This window comes from Adiantum capillus-veneris, chromosome 24 (assembly GCF_014529385.1).
Source record: "Adiantum capillus-veneris isolate H3 chromosome 24, ASM1452938v2, whole genome shotgun sequence".
NCBI classification, from domain to species: domain Eukaryota; kingdom Viridiplantae; phylum Streptophyta; class Polypodiopsida; order Polypodiales; family Pteridaceae; genus Adiantum; species Adiantum capillus-veneris.
The window spans coordinates 136,490,227-136,508,382 of NC_140954.1; the positions used below are offsets into that span (position 1 = coordinate 136,490,227).

The 18,156-nt window shown below is 44.1% G+C and overlaps 1 protein-coding gene across 1 annotated transcript in view; it reads right to left on the reverse strand.

Moving 5' to 3' along the window:
• The window catches only part of LOC147427214 (uncharacterized), a 58,219-nt gene that overhangs the window by 16,448 nt on the left and 23,615 nt on the right, over positions 1-18,156 (reverse strand). Inside the window, exons 3-5 of the mRNA XM_086498895.1 lie at positions 13,460-13,523; positions 13,300-13,371; positions 13,160-13,223 (exon numbers count right to left, since the gene is read on the reverse strand). Of these exons, the coding sequence (XP_086355021.1) occupies positions 13,160-13,223; positions 13,300-13,371; positions 13,460-13,523 (200 nt within the window). The remainder of the gene's footprint in view (positions 1-13,159; positions 13,224-13,299; positions 13,372-13,459; positions 13,524-18,156) is intronic.

An 18,156-nucleotide genomic window follows, 5' to 3' on the forward strand; every position in this document is an offset into this window, starting at 1 on the left:
CAGTGTCTTAACCACATGAGTAGCAGGTGATGGTTGAGGCACGGTGTTCACAGTAATCAAGTTTATCTTCGGGAAGGTGAATTCTTGCTGGTTCTGAGTCGAGCTTGAAGATGTGGATTCCCTTTGCGTGGGACAATCCTTACTGTAGTGATCCTTCGAATCAGAGCAATGACGACAAGGAGGGGACCCCTCAGGTAAAGGACACTTGCTCTGATAATGCCCATATTCTCCGCATCTGTAGCAGGGTATGGGCTGATTGGAAGGACGAAACGGGGGACGAGGTGGTTGCTGCATGGAGTTGGAGGCTGAAGTGTAGAAGCTCTGAGGGGTTGAGGTGGCATTAGCAGTATAAAAACTTTGAGTCGGGAAAGTACTTGACATACCTTGGACAGCAAAGGTATTGAGCAAAGGTGGCATGTAGTTGGGATGGCTGTAGTGGGAAACCATGTTGGATGCTGGTGCTAACCCCTGTTGGAGAGTAGGATCAAGACTTTGCTGTATTTTGTGCAATCCCTTTTATAGTAGCAATCCTTATCTTCATGACCCGATTTTTCGCAGAAGTGGCAATAAGAGCGAAGGGGACAGTCCTGTGGAGGGTGTCCTAGAGAGCGGCATGAACTACACCATACCATAGCCTTAGTCTCCTGCTGAGACCTGAGCTCTTCTAACTCTCTTTTAAGTTGATCATAGGCCTCTTGATGTGGAGGCTTCTCCTGTCTGAGAGAGAAGGATCTCTCTTCGTGAAGGGCCCGCTGTAACTTTAGGACTTCCGGCTCCCTTCTTAAAGAAGTCAAGGGGTCTGATGGACTGTCCACGAGTACAGGGGCAGTATCTAACTGAGGAGAGTCAATGAACTGCCTTCTTGCTCCCTCTATTCTAGTAGCAGTAGCAACAAAGTCCTCCAGACTAGCTTCAGGACGGAGACTTTCTCTGAGCTTTTATTGAGAAGTCTTAGGCAGAGCCTTCTCTACCCACTTCTTCACCATGAATTCCCCTGGTTGCTGAGGCAGCTTGGCGACCAGGGACTTTGTTCTGGTCATGAGCTCTGCAAATGTCTCCTTGGGCTGGAGCAACAGGTTGGCCAACTCATCTAGAATCTTCTCTTGATAATCCCCTGGTCGGAAAGCTTCACAGAACTGCTGTCTTAACATGGTCCAAGTAGTAAAGTGGTTTTCAGCACACTGACTGTACCATTTATCTACAAGACCATCCAAGGTGGACAGGAAGAGCACCAGGTATGCGTCTTCTCTGTTGAGGCCACGACCTCTGCAAAGAGAGACAAACCTCCGAGCATGGTCGTCTGCATCTTCTACGGAGAGACCTTTAAAGGTAGGGAACTTGATGTTCACCTGTGCCAGAACACTTGTGAGCTCCTCCATGGCCTCTTGCTCCTGAGTCTGTCGCTCCCTAGCTTGCTGTAACAAAATGGGGGAGAGCCTTACTGGAGAAGGTGACCTGGAGGATGTAGAACCGGTCGAAGGAATGGAGGTAGCCGTATGAGTAGGTATGGGTGATGGGGTTAATATGCTTCTACTGGGCACCAAGGGTTGACGCCTTCTGTGGTAGTACTTCAGAGGACTCAGTAGTGCACTTTGACGCTCCAATGACCTCCTTGTATGTGTCATGCAGTAACTGCCAACCTCACCAAGCTTTGGGCAAGAAGACCTTCACTTGGGCAAGACAACCTTCACTTGGCTGAACATTGGTCTAAACTCTACTAAACCAGGGGGAGTGACTAGACCACCTGGCTTGGACCAGGACGAGGAAGGACTAGACCAAGGACGAGGAGGACTAGACCAGGACGAGAAGGACTAGACCAGGACGAGGACTGGGTGGACCAGGGCAAGAGAGGACCAGACCAACAAGGCGAGAGACTAGACCAGCTAGATTAAGCTGTCCAGGGTGAAACTGGACCAGACCAACAGGCTGCACAGCGAAGCGAAGAAACCAGCTACTCAACAGAGTGAGACTTCAGTTGAGGTCCCACCGTGATCGCCAAAATGAGAGCAACTGTAGCGCGGATAATGTATCGTGCTCTCTACAGTGTGGGTGCCCCTCAGTGCAATGTGCGTGACAATCTCACTCAAACAAATGGAAACTCTCTCGAACAGAATGAAACACAGAAACAATGGATAACAACAGAGACACAACAGTGGACCAGAACATGTGGACTCGACTAGCTCAAAGAACCATGTACAGACTCTGGCGTGGCAGCACACTCAGCTCCAGCCCAGGACTCACAGGTACAAATGGGGTGTCAAGGCTCAGATGTGCAGGGATGGTGAAGCAGTGCTCTGTGTAAGACTCGCTACCAAGACGACGACGACTAGACCATCCATGAAAAGATAATGATAATGACCCAACGGCTACTACTCATAGATACAATCATAAAGAGCCACCAACGGCCCATAAATGTCAGCCAGCTAAGTGTGACCTGGCCACATGTCGACTAGGCCACCATCCATATCCCTGCCACGTGTCACTACCCAGAGTGTCCGTCCAGTGTGAACAAACCAGACCAACTGTACTAACTGTAACTGTGTCTTGTGAAAGTGACACTGTAGCCTGCTACACTGATGCACAACAAAAGGTCTCAAGAACCTGCTCACACTTGTGAAGGTTGGCCTCCTGGCCCTCCAAGTATAGAGCTGAGTCGTCTGCAAACTCAGCATCCAGTAACTCGTCGCCCCGAATAGGGAGCGCTAAGCCTCGTAGACCAACTTTCTGTGAAACCAAAAATCTGCTCATCGCCTCATCATAGAACAGAAAGAGAAAGGGGGCAAGAGAGCAACCCCGTCTGACCAAAAGTGTGAGCATGAAGCGGTCTCCTCTACCACCTGCCAAAAGTACCTGACTGTGTGCCCGTCTGTACAGAGCTGACACACCTCTGATCCAAGCATCTGAGAAACCCATCCTACGTAGAGTGCCCTCCAAAAAGTCCCAGTCAACTCTATCATAGGCCTTCTCAAAATCGAGAAGATATATCACGAGATCCTCACCATGGAGGCGAGCGAGGGCAAAAGCCTCCCTGAACGTAAAGATGTTGTCAAGGATACTACGCTCCTTGACAAAACGAGTCTGTGTCCCATGTATAATGCTCTCAAGAAGTGGTTGAATTCTCAAACTCAAAGCCTTGGCAAGAATTTTGTAGGCTGAGTTAAGGATGGTGATGGGCCGCCACTGTCGAATCTCATCCAAGGAGCCACCCTACTTGGGAATGAGGTAGCTCAAACCCTCCCTCATGCTGTCAGGCATCTCTGTTGTGTGCAGTATGTACTGAAAAGCGCTGCAGAGATCTGAGCCAAGTAAGTCCCAGTACTCTAAGAAAAAACTGGGAGTCAAACCATCCTCTCCTGAACAGCTACCACGGGGAAGTGCTCTGAGGGCCACGTGAAGCTCCTCTAGCTGAAGAGGCAGCTCAAGCCTTTGGCACGTCTCCTTAGTCACAAGTTAAGGTATCTGTGTAGCGTGGATAATGTGTCGTGCTCTCTACAGTGGGTAGTCCTCAGTGCAATGTACGTGACAATCTCACTCAAATAGACTGAATCTCCCTCAAATAGACTGAACAGAAAGGAAACAATAGACACCAACAGAGCTCACAAAGACACAACAGCAGACCAGAACATATGACTCGACTATCTAAAAAATGCGGTAAATGCTCATGTTATGGGTATTGGGTGGTAATGCTCATGCTACAGTTTATGCAATCAGAGGGTATGCAACTACTCTAAGTGCCTGGACATGCACAACCCGCGAACAAGCTCACAAAGGTGCCATAACACTTCCTATGTAACAAACTTGGATACCCCAAGTCTAAAATCTGTCGCGACACGAGAGAGAATCACTTAAAATACTTCACAACTTTAAAATCACAGTTCAATTTGGTCGACACGGGCTGGCGTAGTTCCGTGCCCAAAGAGATTGGCCCCAAAGATTGGCGCACCTTTTGGTGTTTCTTTTATATTGATCTTTGAGCAAAGTACAGCTCTCACAGGATCCTCTGATCTCAGACTCTACGTCCAGATGCTCTGAAGAGTGAGGCCCTTTTATTCTTACAAGGGATGCCAAAAGCAGAGCCCCAAAATCAGTTAAACTCAAAAGCAGAAGTGCTAAAAGCTTCAAACTTAAAAGCAAATAAGTTCCAAAAGCAACTAGTCCTCAAAAACTGGCAAAAAGCAGCCAACGCAAATTACGGAATTCCGTACAGCTACCACGTCAGCATGTCAGCGCGAATTGTGGGCGTCCGTACAGGTACCACGTCATCAACCTGGAAACGCAATTTTTGGGCAGTCTGTACAGTTTGCCACGTCATCAGTCTGCCGCTGTGTGTGTGTCCAGGCAGTACTCCAACATCATCAATTTGTGACATACCCCCCTCTTGAAAGAATTGAAATCGCCCTCGATTACGCCTTCAAAACAGACAGAGGCCATAACCTGTCTTAGTTGACACTGACCGTTAGTACCGACACACTAGACACGACACATCTAGCACTTGTACAAAGACGACAGTCACATCACCACACACATTCATTCCAAATCTCAGACAATGACTGCCAGTAAAATATTTAGTAACCACACCTAGATCCATTCTGGACCTCATTGATGTCAGGTTAACTAATTCTATATTGCGATCATGTTCATAGAGATTTTTTTCGACTCAAGCACTGTCATGTGCGAGAATCGTTCGCCTCAAGCACTGTAGTGTGCGAGAATCTGTCGCCTCAAGCACTGTCGTGTGCGAGAATCGTTTCCGGGCATCCCAATCCATCACTAAGTTCATATTGAACATAGTGGTCCAGTCATTCATTCCATTGAATCATTCGTTATTCATAATTCCTCGTTATCAGGTTCATTCGGGAGCTGTTACTGCTCCATCTCATTCTTAACTCTGCTCTTTTTCTCCAGAATTATCAGATTCTTTCATAAAACATTAGTTTTATTCAAAATTTAAAATCATCTTTCAAAAGAGTCTTGTTTCATAAATTCATAAAGCAAAATAATGCTAGTTCAAAAATCTGTTGTAGAACGAGTATCGCCTCGTCATGCTGTCCTTTCAATCTGCAAATCATCCTCATTCTTGTGCCCTTTTGGGGCACCGTGTAGCGATATGTCCTTGTTAACAACTCCACATTCAAAACACTTTCCTGCTTTGAAATATTCATCTCTTTGGTCTTCTGTGGGTCGTCTATCTCTTCGTTGATTGTTTCTGCTATGACTTGTGGAAGGTTCATCTGATGGGTAAGTCAAGTTACCCAAATGTATAGCAAATCCCCACTTCACGTATCCCATCAATTTTTGTATAGACACGGACTTCCTTTCGAGATAGCAGTCTCGAATTTCTTTGGGAAGTCCACAACAAAAACATTCAATCTGCTCCTTAAAATTGATCTTCTTAAAGGATGAAACAAGTAGAAAAATTTCCCACAAACTTTCACAGTAAGAATCCAAAGATTCTGTCTTGACCATTCGAACATGGTTCCAATCAATAATCACGTCTCGTTCGTATTCTTGTGTGAGCCATGAAGAAATAAAGAGTTTATTTAAATTTGAACCACTTTGTCGAGGCTTGTTTTAACAACAGAGTGGACCACCATGTCCGTGCATTGCCTTTCAGAAAGAATACCACCCGTCTGATCTTGGAGTGCTCTGTATAGCGGCCTTCAAAAATTTCTGTGTCAAACTCTTGGACAAAGGCTAAAGCCTTAGAAGCATCTCGAAACCCTAAAAAATGCTCAAACTTTACTACGTGTCCTCCCTCTCTTTGAATTCTTTGGGCTTTTTGCCCTTGCCGTCGAGGAAATCATATTGATTGGCTCTGTAAAAGTGCTTTCTTTTTGCATAAAACATGTGATCTTTCCATCGTTTCTTGCCCTTCCTGTCCTCATCACTCGAATCAGAAGAAGATGAGGTGTCCGAGCTGTCAGAAGATGGGACGAACTGGGCAATCCTTTGAAGCGTACACGCTTCTTCTGTTTTCTGGCATTTTCAAAAGTGCATTTTTGATCCAAGTAATCGGGGAAATTAGTTCCCTTGTTACGTTGCTTCAGTTGCTTTTCCGACGGCTTCTTCGTGTCTAGAAGTTGATTGATATGGGCCTGGACCGCATCATGAAGTTCTTCTTCAGTAAACATTCTCCGGAGTAGAAGGCTTCTTGATTGCCGGTTTGATTGGTGGCTCGGTTGCTTTCTGCCACTGATTGTGCACTTCGGCGATGGATTGCTGAGACAAAAATTTTGCAAAATGAGGGTCTTTCGCAAATTGAATTATCTGCTTTGTGCATTCGTCAACCTGCTATAGACGCTGCATCTCTTGAAGTTCATACTGAGTAGGCCGAGGTGGCCCGTACTCTTCCTCTGTTAAATCGTTAAAATCTTCTCCATGGTCTCCTCCCGCATCAGCAGATGCAGAAGAAGTTGACTGATTCTTGTCGGAATCCATAAGTGTAATCTGGGATTCTTAATGCCTTTATGCCCTGTAAGCCAGAGCGATGAAGACGGGAGCGCGCCTGATGCGCGATGAAGTAAGGGTGGGAGTGGCTATTAAGTCTGGGGTCGGAGCACAAAGGTTCTCCAATAACAATTTCCAAATTTGTGAAAAGTGCCTTGTCTACTCTTTAGTAGGACCGGTATGCTTTGAGAAAAGCACACCCCTGATGCTCTCATACCACTGTAACAAACTTGGACACCCAAGTCTAGAATCTGTCGCAACGCAAGAGAGAATCACTTAAAATACTTCACAACTTTAAAATCACAATTCAACTTGGTATACACGGCCTGGCGTAGTTCCGTGCCCAAAGAGATTGGCCCAAAGACTGGCGCTCCTTTCGGTATTTCTTTTATGTTGATCTTTGAGCAAAATACACCACAGGGTCCTCAGCTCTCAGACTCTACGTCCAGATGCTCTGAAGAGTGAGGCCCTTAGGGCTCTTTTATTCTTACAAGGGATGCCAAAAACAGAGCCCCAAAATCAGTTAAACTCAAAAGCAAAAGTTCCAAAAGCTTCAAAATTAAAGGCAAATAAGTTCCAAAAGAAACTAGTCCTCAAAAATTAGCAAAAAGGCCAACACAAATTACGGAATTCCGTACAGCTGCCATGTCAGCATGTCAGCGCCAATTGTGGGCGTCCGTACAACTGCCACATCATCAGCCAGGCAACGCAATTTCCAAGCAGTCCGTATAGTTTGCCACGTCATCAGTCTACCATTGCGTGTGTCCAGTCCGTATAGTTTGCCACGTCATCAGTCTACCACTGCATGTGTGTCCAGGCAGTACTCCCACGTATCAATTTGTGACATCCTAGGCTACCTAAACCCTAGAAATAGGAACAACTTGTCCACATACACATAGGATTAGATGTGTACGTGACATCCCCCCTTTTCAAGGTGAGGTACTGGTACCAAGCTGCATGGCTCCTTTGTAGTCGGCGAACAACTCAGGGTAATCCGTGAAAAATGCTTCAATCCACACTGCCTCGCCTCGATCTTTGAACTTCAACAAGAATGGTCGTGCTTGCTTCTTGGATCCATGGCGAAACTTCTCCGGTTCCATGACTTCTGCTTCGTCAATGATATCGGGTTCTTCTTCAGAAATGTCCTTTGGTGTGTCTCCTTGAAACAACTTCAACCAAGAAACATGGAAAACGTTGTGCATTGACCAGTTAGGTAACTGCAATTTCATAGAAACCTCATTTATCTTTCTAATGAAAGAAAATGGACCATACATGTGAAAAGACAACTTTGGACACTTCTTTCCTACTTGCTTGAGTCGTTGTTTCATGATCCTAAGATAAACCCAATCCCCTTCCTTGATAGTAACATCCTGACGATGCTTGTTAGCCTGGCAAGAATAAGATTTCTGAGCCTTGCTTAGCCGAAGCTTCACACTCAGTAATCTCATCCAATGACTGGCTCTCAGCATTGGCATCAGGCAACTGACTAACTGATCAAGCCAATAAAAACTGAAATGGATGGCCAAACGCTGCCTCATACGTAGTTCTACCAATGGCACTAGAATATAAGTCATTCAAAATTGCTTGGACTAACAAGAGATATTTTTTCCAATGTTGATCATGCACATAGGACTTCAAAACATCAAAAGCCAATTGTTGTAAATCTCAATTTGACCATTGGACTGTGGATGAAATGCGGATGAAAAATACAACTTAGTGCCAAATTTTTCAAAAAGTGTTTTCCAAACATTAGACGTGAACTCAACATCCCTATCTGACACAATCCACTTTGGCAAACCACAAAGGGCATACCAATGCTTAATGAACAAACGTGCTACATCTTGGGATATCATTGTGGCCTTACAAGGAATCAATATGCAAAATTTGCTGAAACGATCGACTATGGTCAAACACTGAGTATTCCTTGAATGCAAACTAGGTGGAAGATTAGTCACAAAATCCATAGAAATGTCCTGAAATGGTCCTTCGGGAATAGGCAGCGGAAGCAAGAGGCCCTGTTGCTTACCTCTAGGGGCTTTTACTTTCTGACAAATGAAAAACTATGTGACATACGTAAACACATGTTTTCGCATTTAGGGCAAAAAAAGAATCTTTCTACTTTTTCTAAAGTGGTATTCATGCCTCTGTGCCCACCCGTGAGTGCATCATGTGTATCGTGCAATATGGCTTGCCTGAGAGGAGGCAACGCACACAGACGGTGGCGAAAAAACAAGAGACCCTCACGAATGAGATAGTTACTAGGCACTTGGGAAGCAAGAGCCTCCAACCATTGCTTACCAAACTCGGAGTCTGCATACTTGTTCTTCATGCTGTCAAAAGAGACACCTGTAATAGAGACGGCTGAGCTTGTCTCAAAAGTCAAAATCTGTCCTTTGCGACTTAACGCATCTTCAACAGAATTAGCTTGCCAAGAATATATTCAATCAAATCTCCAAATTGCTCAAAAAACTGTGACCACCGTGCCTGGCGGTCACTCCAATGTGCAATAGGCATAGACTAAAGACATTTGAGGGCTTGATGATCAGTACAAACAGTAAACTCTTTACCATGCAAAAAATGCTTCCAATGCTTGAGAGAATGAATCACAGATAGAAGTTCTTTATCATACACAGAATAATTTCTTTCAACACTGTTTAATTTCCTACTAAGAAATGCAACTGGGCGGACATGCTGTTGTCGCACAGCTCCTATGGCAACGTTGCTCACATCCGTCCATACCTCAAAGGGATCATCCCAAGAGGCAAGGATAAGACATGGAGCCTCAATCACCAACCTTGAGAGCTTCAAAAGCCTCAATGGCTATCTCGAGCAAAACAATGCGATGACGGCGAGTTTTCACCCCTTTCAAAACATCAATCATGGGTGCGGCAATGCGTGCAAAATTCTTTATATGAGAACTATATGCTTGACACAAACCAAGAAAAGATCGCACATCATATGCAGTTTTGGACAAATCCCAATCACCTCACCTCGATTGGCTTGCCGCTTAGTGCAAGTTCCGCTCTCAATGGGTGGAAAGAGGATGAGGGGAGGATGGACAAGCCCTTCTTTGTTGGGTTACCTGCCACTCTTCAAAAACACAGATTAGGGGTAGACACGTCCAAGTGATCTTGGGTTATGTGCGATCACAACAAGCAAAAAAAATTCTTGTGGTTCTTTGTGATTCTTTCCTTGAGTGATGATACCGAACACTACCAAAGAGCTCTGATACCAATGTAATGTACAACGGAAGTGAATGATGGTGTATGGCTCAGAATGAGTGAACAGTGGTATGCAAGGGAGAGTCTTTTACTTTAGCGGAAGGGAGAGCCTTCCATACTTAGAAAGAGAATGTGCAATCACCAAAACAAAGTGGGTGACACTGAGAGTGCAAGTGAATGAGAGTGCTAAGGAGAGAGAGAGAAGATATGACACCAAAGTGGGGTCCCAAACCCCCCAACAAGGGCCCCCCTTCTCTATTGCTAGAGAGGTATTTGCTTTAGATTGCACAAAGGTCTGGTACAATGCTCTTGATGCTATGATGCTAGATGATGACTATGTCGACGGTGATGACGATGATGACGACGACGGTGACTGTATCAACAATGAGGAGGCTGAAATCTGAAAACTGAGATCTACCACCGTGGTTCTTCTTCTGTGACAGTATCAGGGCTGATCAGTTGTCGCCGGGGGCTGATGCGTGGCTGGGAACAAGAGATCGATTGCAAAAACGCTGGGTGTTTGCTGCTGAAAACTAAAAACGCTGATGAGGGAATGGGCTGAAAGCTGACTGCTATGGAATCGATGGTAACTGCAAAGCCTGGCGAGGATATGCGACCGTAAGGAGGTAGATCTTGCGAGGCTTAAAGGCTGAAATGAAAACGAAGATGAAGGCTGAAAACGCTGAGGTTTGCACTTCAAAAACGCTGCCTGACTGTTGAGAAAACGCTGGAGAGGCTGCTCTGCTGCACTTCTTCGCTTGTGCACGGATGCCTTCGTCTGTTTTTTGCTAAAACTACAAGCGCTGGCTTTCCTTTTATACCTTGCCCATGCTGGGTCGAGCAGTGCTGAGAAGACCCGACGATTGACTTATAAAATAATAATTGAGAAAGCCACTTATTGGGTATTAGAGGTGGTTCACATGCAGTGGGTGTTCATGCGGTAAATGCTCATGTTGTGGGTACTAGGTGGTAATGCTCATGCTATGGTTTGTGCAATGATCAATCAGAGGGACTTCTAGTTATGAGGCTGAGTACAAGGCAACTTTCACAGCTGTGGTTGAGTGCTTTGGCTCAGATGTCTTATGGCTGATTTGGGTGTTGAATAGCAGCATGCCACCATTATCTTCACAAACAGTCAGAGTGCTTTGGCGATTGTGAGAAACCCAGTGTTTGATGCTTGCACAAAGTACATCGAGGTACGCTTATCACTATGTCAGGGAGAGACTCTGTGAGGGAGACATTATTTTCACTTATGTGTCTACGCAGAACAACCCGGCAAGTCTTTCACAAAGGCTCTTCCTAGGGAAAAGTTTGAAGCTTTTCACAAAGCTTTGGGCTTTTACTCCCCTTTGTGAATTGATCACTTGGGTTCTGATACTGTTCTATATATGAGTGTTATCTCATGTTCACAGCATCCCTCCCAGGAGGAATTTGTTACATATTACCATATTATGGTAGTAATGTGTGCGAACAAACTTGGGACTACCAGGGCATTTTTCCCCTCTCTAGGAGGTTTTCCCCCTAGCTCATCATTCTAGGGCACTCACTCAATCTTTGTATTAACACACTCAACATACATTCTAGAGCGCTACTACTTCATCTTCTCTATCTTCCCGCATATTCCTGTTATCGCATTTTCAAGATATATGAATTTCAGGTGGGATTTGATGTTTCGCCTCGCAAGAAGCTAGCTCAGAGTACCCTGTTAACCATGCGTCCAGAAATAATAAATGAGTTCCTTGGCCGACTGCGACATTGCCTTGTGAAGACTGAGGCTTGTGTATCATTCAAAGATGCAGAGCTGAGCATTGCATTGAAGGCAGACAGATGGGGGAAGGCCTTGTACAAACTAGGTAGTCTGGGGTTGAGGGCCTACCATATCATTGATAGAGTGGGTGCAGAGCAGGTTCAACCTATGGATGCCGATCTCATGGCCACGAACTATGGCATAGAGGATCCAGTCTAAGTATCATGACATAGACACTGGACAGTTTTTTTGTCAAACTCATCTCTCAGCAAACCCAAATGACACGATTGACCTCTGCACAAGGGCAACAGCTACACAGATTAGCACATCTAGAAGACCATGCCAATTGCAGGGTCATCACGTTTATCAATACTGGATTTGGGCCATATTAAGCAAACATAGAGCCACTCCTGCTGGGGTCTTCACCATAGGAAAGTATGATTGTATTTGTGGTAGTTTAGACACAGTTGGCAGACTTTGTCAGGCCTTCATAAGACTTTTGATCAATGGGGCCCTTCTTCGCATAGAATTATAGAATTATTCCCTCATTCCATTTTTTGATAAAGCCATTCTACATTCTAAGTACTCTCTTGAAGAGTCTCCCTTGTAGTGTGTATCTCACTCTTTTTGGCGTATTTTTCATTAAATGAGTACTTTCTATGTATATCAAAAAAATACTAATTAGTAGAAATTGACTGCTAGAGATGGGTGAGGCTGTAAGTTAAGTTATACCTCTCAGATTTTCAAGTTTTCATATCGTTTTTTAGGCCTCTAGCTTTTCTCTATTCATCACATTTCACTTTGCCCGTGCTTCGAAGCCTCAAATCACCCCTCTGGTTCTCGTTGGCTGGCAGGCCTAGTGAATTTATCACCTTGATTATAAAATTAGAGACATCGTAGGTTAATAGCAGAGTTTAAACAACAAAAGGTTTCATGAAGAAACTAAAAAATTAATATAACAAGATAAAGGTTCAAAGACTATCCCAATGACTTCTTCCTGAGTGACTATAACATAGAGGCTAACCCAGGTAATTGCCCTACACACATAATCTTGAGCACACATCAGAGGCCAGATAGAAAAGTTTAACCAGTAGTCTCACTGCGCAAAAACAAGTGGCTGTAGTGCCCCTATTGAAAGTCCTTTTCCCAAGAACACAGCCGCTCTCCAAGGAAAGTGCCAAAACTGTCGCTGAGCGTGACCTCTGACAATTACTACGAACAAAACAGCCAGCACAAAACTTCTAATATTGAGAGCACATAACGCATTGGCAACTTGCAAGAGAGATGATAGGCACCTTTAGTCAAGGGCCCCAACTCGGTGAGACACAATGGAAACTCATATTGTGGTGCTCCAAGATATCATTTAGGAGGACTTATTGAGAGAGAAAAGAACGAGCGTACGAGCAAAGAAAAATGTCAGGAGGGAAACACCTAGTCAGAGCTGCAAACCAAAAAGTGAAAGACTTCAACATGGCAACATGGAAACTGCTACTGTCAACGGACGGAAGACGAGAAATAGGAGAACAAGAACGTGGAGACCAGACAGCTTCGCCATACCAGGTTTTAAATGGAGGTCCAATGCACAATCTCTTAGACTGTAATTGCTATTGGTAAGAACTGATGCTAGTTACAATTGATGGAGGGAAAATGAGAAGAGACAAGAGTCGAGATCAACATAAAAAAATGTAAACCTGAAACAAAACCAAGAATGACAATTGCGGGCTGATGCCTCCCTCAACTTTACCTGGGAGAGAGACCATTTTATTTTCCAATTGGTCTCTGGCCCTTCTCCTTGAAGCTTCAAGATACTATTCAATAGTAAAAGTAGATTATTAGTCAATACCTTGGAAGAAACTCTTCAAACAAATGCCCGTACCACCTTACCTTGATTCTCTTTTCTTTTTCATGCAACAATCCTTTCAGCTCTTCACATCTGGTTTCTATCAAAGACATTTCCTGCACAACAGAAAAATCGAACAAGCAATGTGTGTTTCTGGTTAGCAAATAGTTTATAAAAATCAAGAAAGAAAATTTTAATGCTTACTTTTTCCTTGCTATCCAAAGGAGAATTTTCGTTGAATTGTTTCATGATTTGTATCAACATGGCACTGAAATGAAAAAAAAAAGGAATATTTACACAATCAACTCAATTGTTTGCAAATAAAATTTCTAGTCTCCAAACACATGCAAGCATATAGGGGAGCATGTGGCTTCTCTCACCATATCTAGCTCTCTCTAAAGGTCATCACAATTTAACATAACACTCAGTAATGCCATATTCTTAATAGCACTTGCAAAGAACTGCTGCCCATATCAGTTTAAATAACATTTTTATAACAAGTAGAGACCGGTCAAGTTTACAAAAGTATGAAATCCACATTCTTTCCAAAAGACCTCTTTCTAGATTCCTTTTACTTTTCAAGTATTCTAAGGTTGGTTGCATGCTTTACTGAGATAATTCAAGAGACAGTAGGAAAAGATTCACAATATTATTGTCAATCATATGTCTAATATACGTAACCCCTGTTTTAATAACCGCATTAAACATAACTACTCGTCCTTGGACTAATCCACTATACATGTTTCCATGTAAGTGTTGTCCTTTGAATTGAAGTAAAACAATACGATGGCATGATGAGTGGGAATTCTTTCAAGCATGGGAAGCAAAGAAAATACAAATAACAATCTGGCCTCACATCAATGCTGCAATATAGCTGCTTTCTACCCCATGAACACTTAACTTTTCAAGTGCCTACCAACAGCCCTATTTCGTGACCTCAATCCTTGGACATTAAATTGTAAAGCATCATCTCTCTCTCTCTCTCTCTCTCTCTCTCTCTCTCTCTCTCTCTCTCTCCAAAGGACTTTCTTCTCTACCTCTCCCTCTCCTATTGCGGTTCTCAAACATGAAGAAGAAAGTTGACAAGGACCACCCTATGGAGGAGGCCATTCAAAAATGCAAAGAAGAAATGTGCGAGACCACCAAGAAAATTAATCGCAACTTTCTAAGCACAATAAAGACACTTGAAGAACATGTGTCTGCTCAAGAAAGCAAGATAAATACACTTGAGGATCATGTGACAGTCCAAAATGAGGAGATTGCGTGACTCAAGAAGGAGCTTGCAGAGGTGTGACCATAAAACACACTCGAAGAGGGAGAACTCCAACCCTCAGTGATTGAAGAACTCAACACGATTATCTCTCTCTCTCTCTCTCTCTCTCTCTCTCTCTTCCCCCCCCCCCCCCCCCAAAAGGAATTCTTCTCTACCTCTCCCTCCTATTGCGGTTCTCAAACATGAAGAAGAAAGTTGACAAGGACCACCCTATGGAGGAGGCCATTCAAAAATGCAAAGAAGAAATGTGAGAGACCATCAAGAAAATTGATCGCAACCTTCTAAGCACAATAAAGACACTCGAAGAACATGTGTCTGCTCAAGAAAGCAAGATAAACACACTAGAAGATCGTGTGACTGTCCAAAATGAGGAGATTGCGTGACTCAAGAAGGAGCTTGCAGAGGCGTGACCATAAAACACACTCGAAGAGGGAGAACTCCAACCCTCAGTGATTGAAGAACTCAACACGATTAAAGAGCAAGTGCGGGCCATCAAAGAGGGGGAGGACCAACTCAAAGAAATGATGACTTCTTGGGTGGATGTTATTACGAAGACTCAACAAAAAGCGGACAAGGCCGAGAAGTGGATCGAAGTTGCCAAGAAAGGAAAAGGAAAGGGAACAACCCCCACACCCATTACTATTAACATGACACTAGAAGAGGAACAAAGGAGATGGGTGGGTGCCTTACATGTGAGAATTTGTGGCCCCAAAGATAAAGATAATGTGGATGAAGAGGTAAAAGAACTCATGACTATGATGGGGGTTAATGAGCTGACGCATACGAGAGCTTGGAGAGTAGGCAATTAGAAAAATGGAAGCAATGGGGAAACCTTGAAGGAAAGGGCACGGCACTTATTCTTCGTTTCCCCTCTAGGGAAGCGAAGGACTTTTTGAAAAAGAGAATCGAGACCAACTCTTAAAAAGACGGGCATCTAACATGGAGATGACCTCACGCTCTCGCAAATTGCTCATATGCAGGAGGTAATGCCGGATATTAGAGGAACAAGGGAAAAAGGTAAGATTGCTTTCTACCGAGATGGAAGGGTGGTGATATTGGAACAATGTGGAACCACACTAAAGATGGCAACATGGAATTGTAATGGGTCACTTTGTCTTGATGTACAGGCATTTGAAGACAGCTATATGGGGAGAGGCATCGTCTTTTACTCAGAGACAGACCAGGCACCGGGACAACTTATGTCACATGTAATTGGATATAGGTGGGAGAGCTTGTCGAGCAGAGACGAGATCATAGCATAGAGGCAAAGGGTCAAGGGGAGTAGGAGTCCTATTCAAGGAGTTACAACTGCTTGTGCACATTGTTTAGAGAGATGATCAGGCCAGATACATGTGGGTGAGATTGAGAGCTGAGACAAGCAGATTCTTGAACATTGCTATACATTACTTTGCCCCCAGCACATTAGTGTATGCCGTACTTAGAGGACAGTCCCCTTTCTCTGCATTAGACGAGGAAAGTTGGGAGTTTTCCAAAGATGGTGATATCATTCTCTTGAGGGACTACCCGCACGAGAAATCATCAGACAATTTTTTATGATACCTTAGATGAGATATTGAGAGAGTGACGTGGGGCATTACTAGACTCATTCGCCAGGACCTGAACCGGTTGGACACTAGGAGGACATGGATAGAACCGACACAGGAGCTGAGTATGAAGATTGCTTCTCTATAGAGAGAATCTTATCCAACTTACAGGGGATGGGTTTGTGATTCAACGCAACTATCTCATGGGTTACGGTGTGCCATTGGTCAGATACAGACATCTTCCCACCAGCTTGAGATTGAGACTAGTAAATTTAAAGGGATACCAGCAGCCAGCAGGATATGCCGCCTATGTCATATAGATCCAAAGATGGAGATGCATTTTATATGTTAGTGCACAGTGTACTATGAGATACGGGGTCACTTCCACTGTCTATTCAGAGATGGCTTTGGATCCTTCTCCAGAGTCATGAGCTATCAGACCAGAGATGCCTTGGACAGTATCCACTTGAGTTACACAGACACAGAGAGTTTACTGAGGAGATGTGAAGAGAGACAATCCCAGAGATAGATTACCGATTTCTTCACACCAGACACTAGACAGATAGAGGATCAGCCACCACTACAAAGCTCAGCTCATACTCACACCTGCCGTACTCTCATTGACTGAGCATTGGATCTAGGGAGATCGAGACGCCTACGACTAGGAGAGGAGCTTCACAGCATCGACAAAGACTGCATCAAAGGATTTGAGCCATACTATCTTGACATCGAGAGTACAGATGAGGATAGACTCATGACCCATTAAATCACCCCCTTTTGTATTGGGCACCCATTGTATCAGTGTTCACACATACCCCACACAGTTCCAGCTAGTACCACTCGTAGATTCATTTTAGCATCTCCTTTTTTGTACCTAGACATGGTATCAGATTCATCAGTTTGTACTGTTTGGTCTCATAGGTCATTTTGGCCTTTTGGAGACGCTAATATATCGTTTCATTTCTCTCTGGACCGATGTTCATTGAGGAGAGAAACAGAGACTAGACTGACGAGAGCTTATGCAGCCTTGGAAGGACACCCACTCTTAAGAAGATGGGTGTTTTTCTTGGCAACGACCTCACACTCTTGAAGATTTCCAATATGAAGGAGGTAATGCCATGGAAGATTGTGTTTTACTTAGACGAGAGGGTGGTGACAATGGGGTGACTCTCCACATGACGGTGTGAAACCTATAGGACCACATTAAGGATAGCATCCTGGAATTGTAATGGGTCACTTCATCTTGATGTAGGGACATTTGAGGAAAACTTTATTGGGAGAGACATTGCCTTCTACTTAGAGACACACCACGCATCGGGGCATTTGGGACAACTTTACTGGGAGAGACATTGTCTTCATCTTGGAGACATGGGTCACTTCATCTTGATGTACAAGCATTTGAGGACAACTTATTAGGAGAGACATTGTCTTCTACTCAGAGACACACTGGGCACCGGGGCAGCTTCTGCCACATGTGACTCGTTACAAATGGGAGACAACATGTAGAACAGAAAATCACAGAGGTCGAGGGTTGGAGGGGATAGCAATTTTTTTCTGGGAGGATCTACAACCACTCTTACGCAATGTTCGCAGAAACGAGCAGGCTAAATACATGTGGGTGAGATTGAGGGCAAAGACGGGTAGATACCTGTATATTTCTAAATGCTATTTTTCTCCCAATACTTCGTCTATAGGGCAGTCCCCTTTCTCGACTTTAGATGATGAAATACGGGAATTCTCTAGGAAAGGGGATATCATCCTTATTGGGGCCTTCATGCCAGGACGGGCCACTCCCAAATAGTATTCTATGACACCACAAACAAAATGCTGAGAGAGCTAGATATCGGTGACATGGGACTAGCCAAGATGAGGAACGCACAAAATATGGGAGATACATGACAGATATAGGGAGTGCACATGGGTTGGCCATACTTAATGAATTACAAAGATTCCCCTCAAGGGATGGTTTCACTTGTTTTCCGGCATCGACATGGGGCCAGCATAGTACGTTTCCCACTAGTAAATTAATCAATCGATTTACAAAAAAAAAAAAGTGTGTGTACAATTGTGCATGTGTGTGTGCA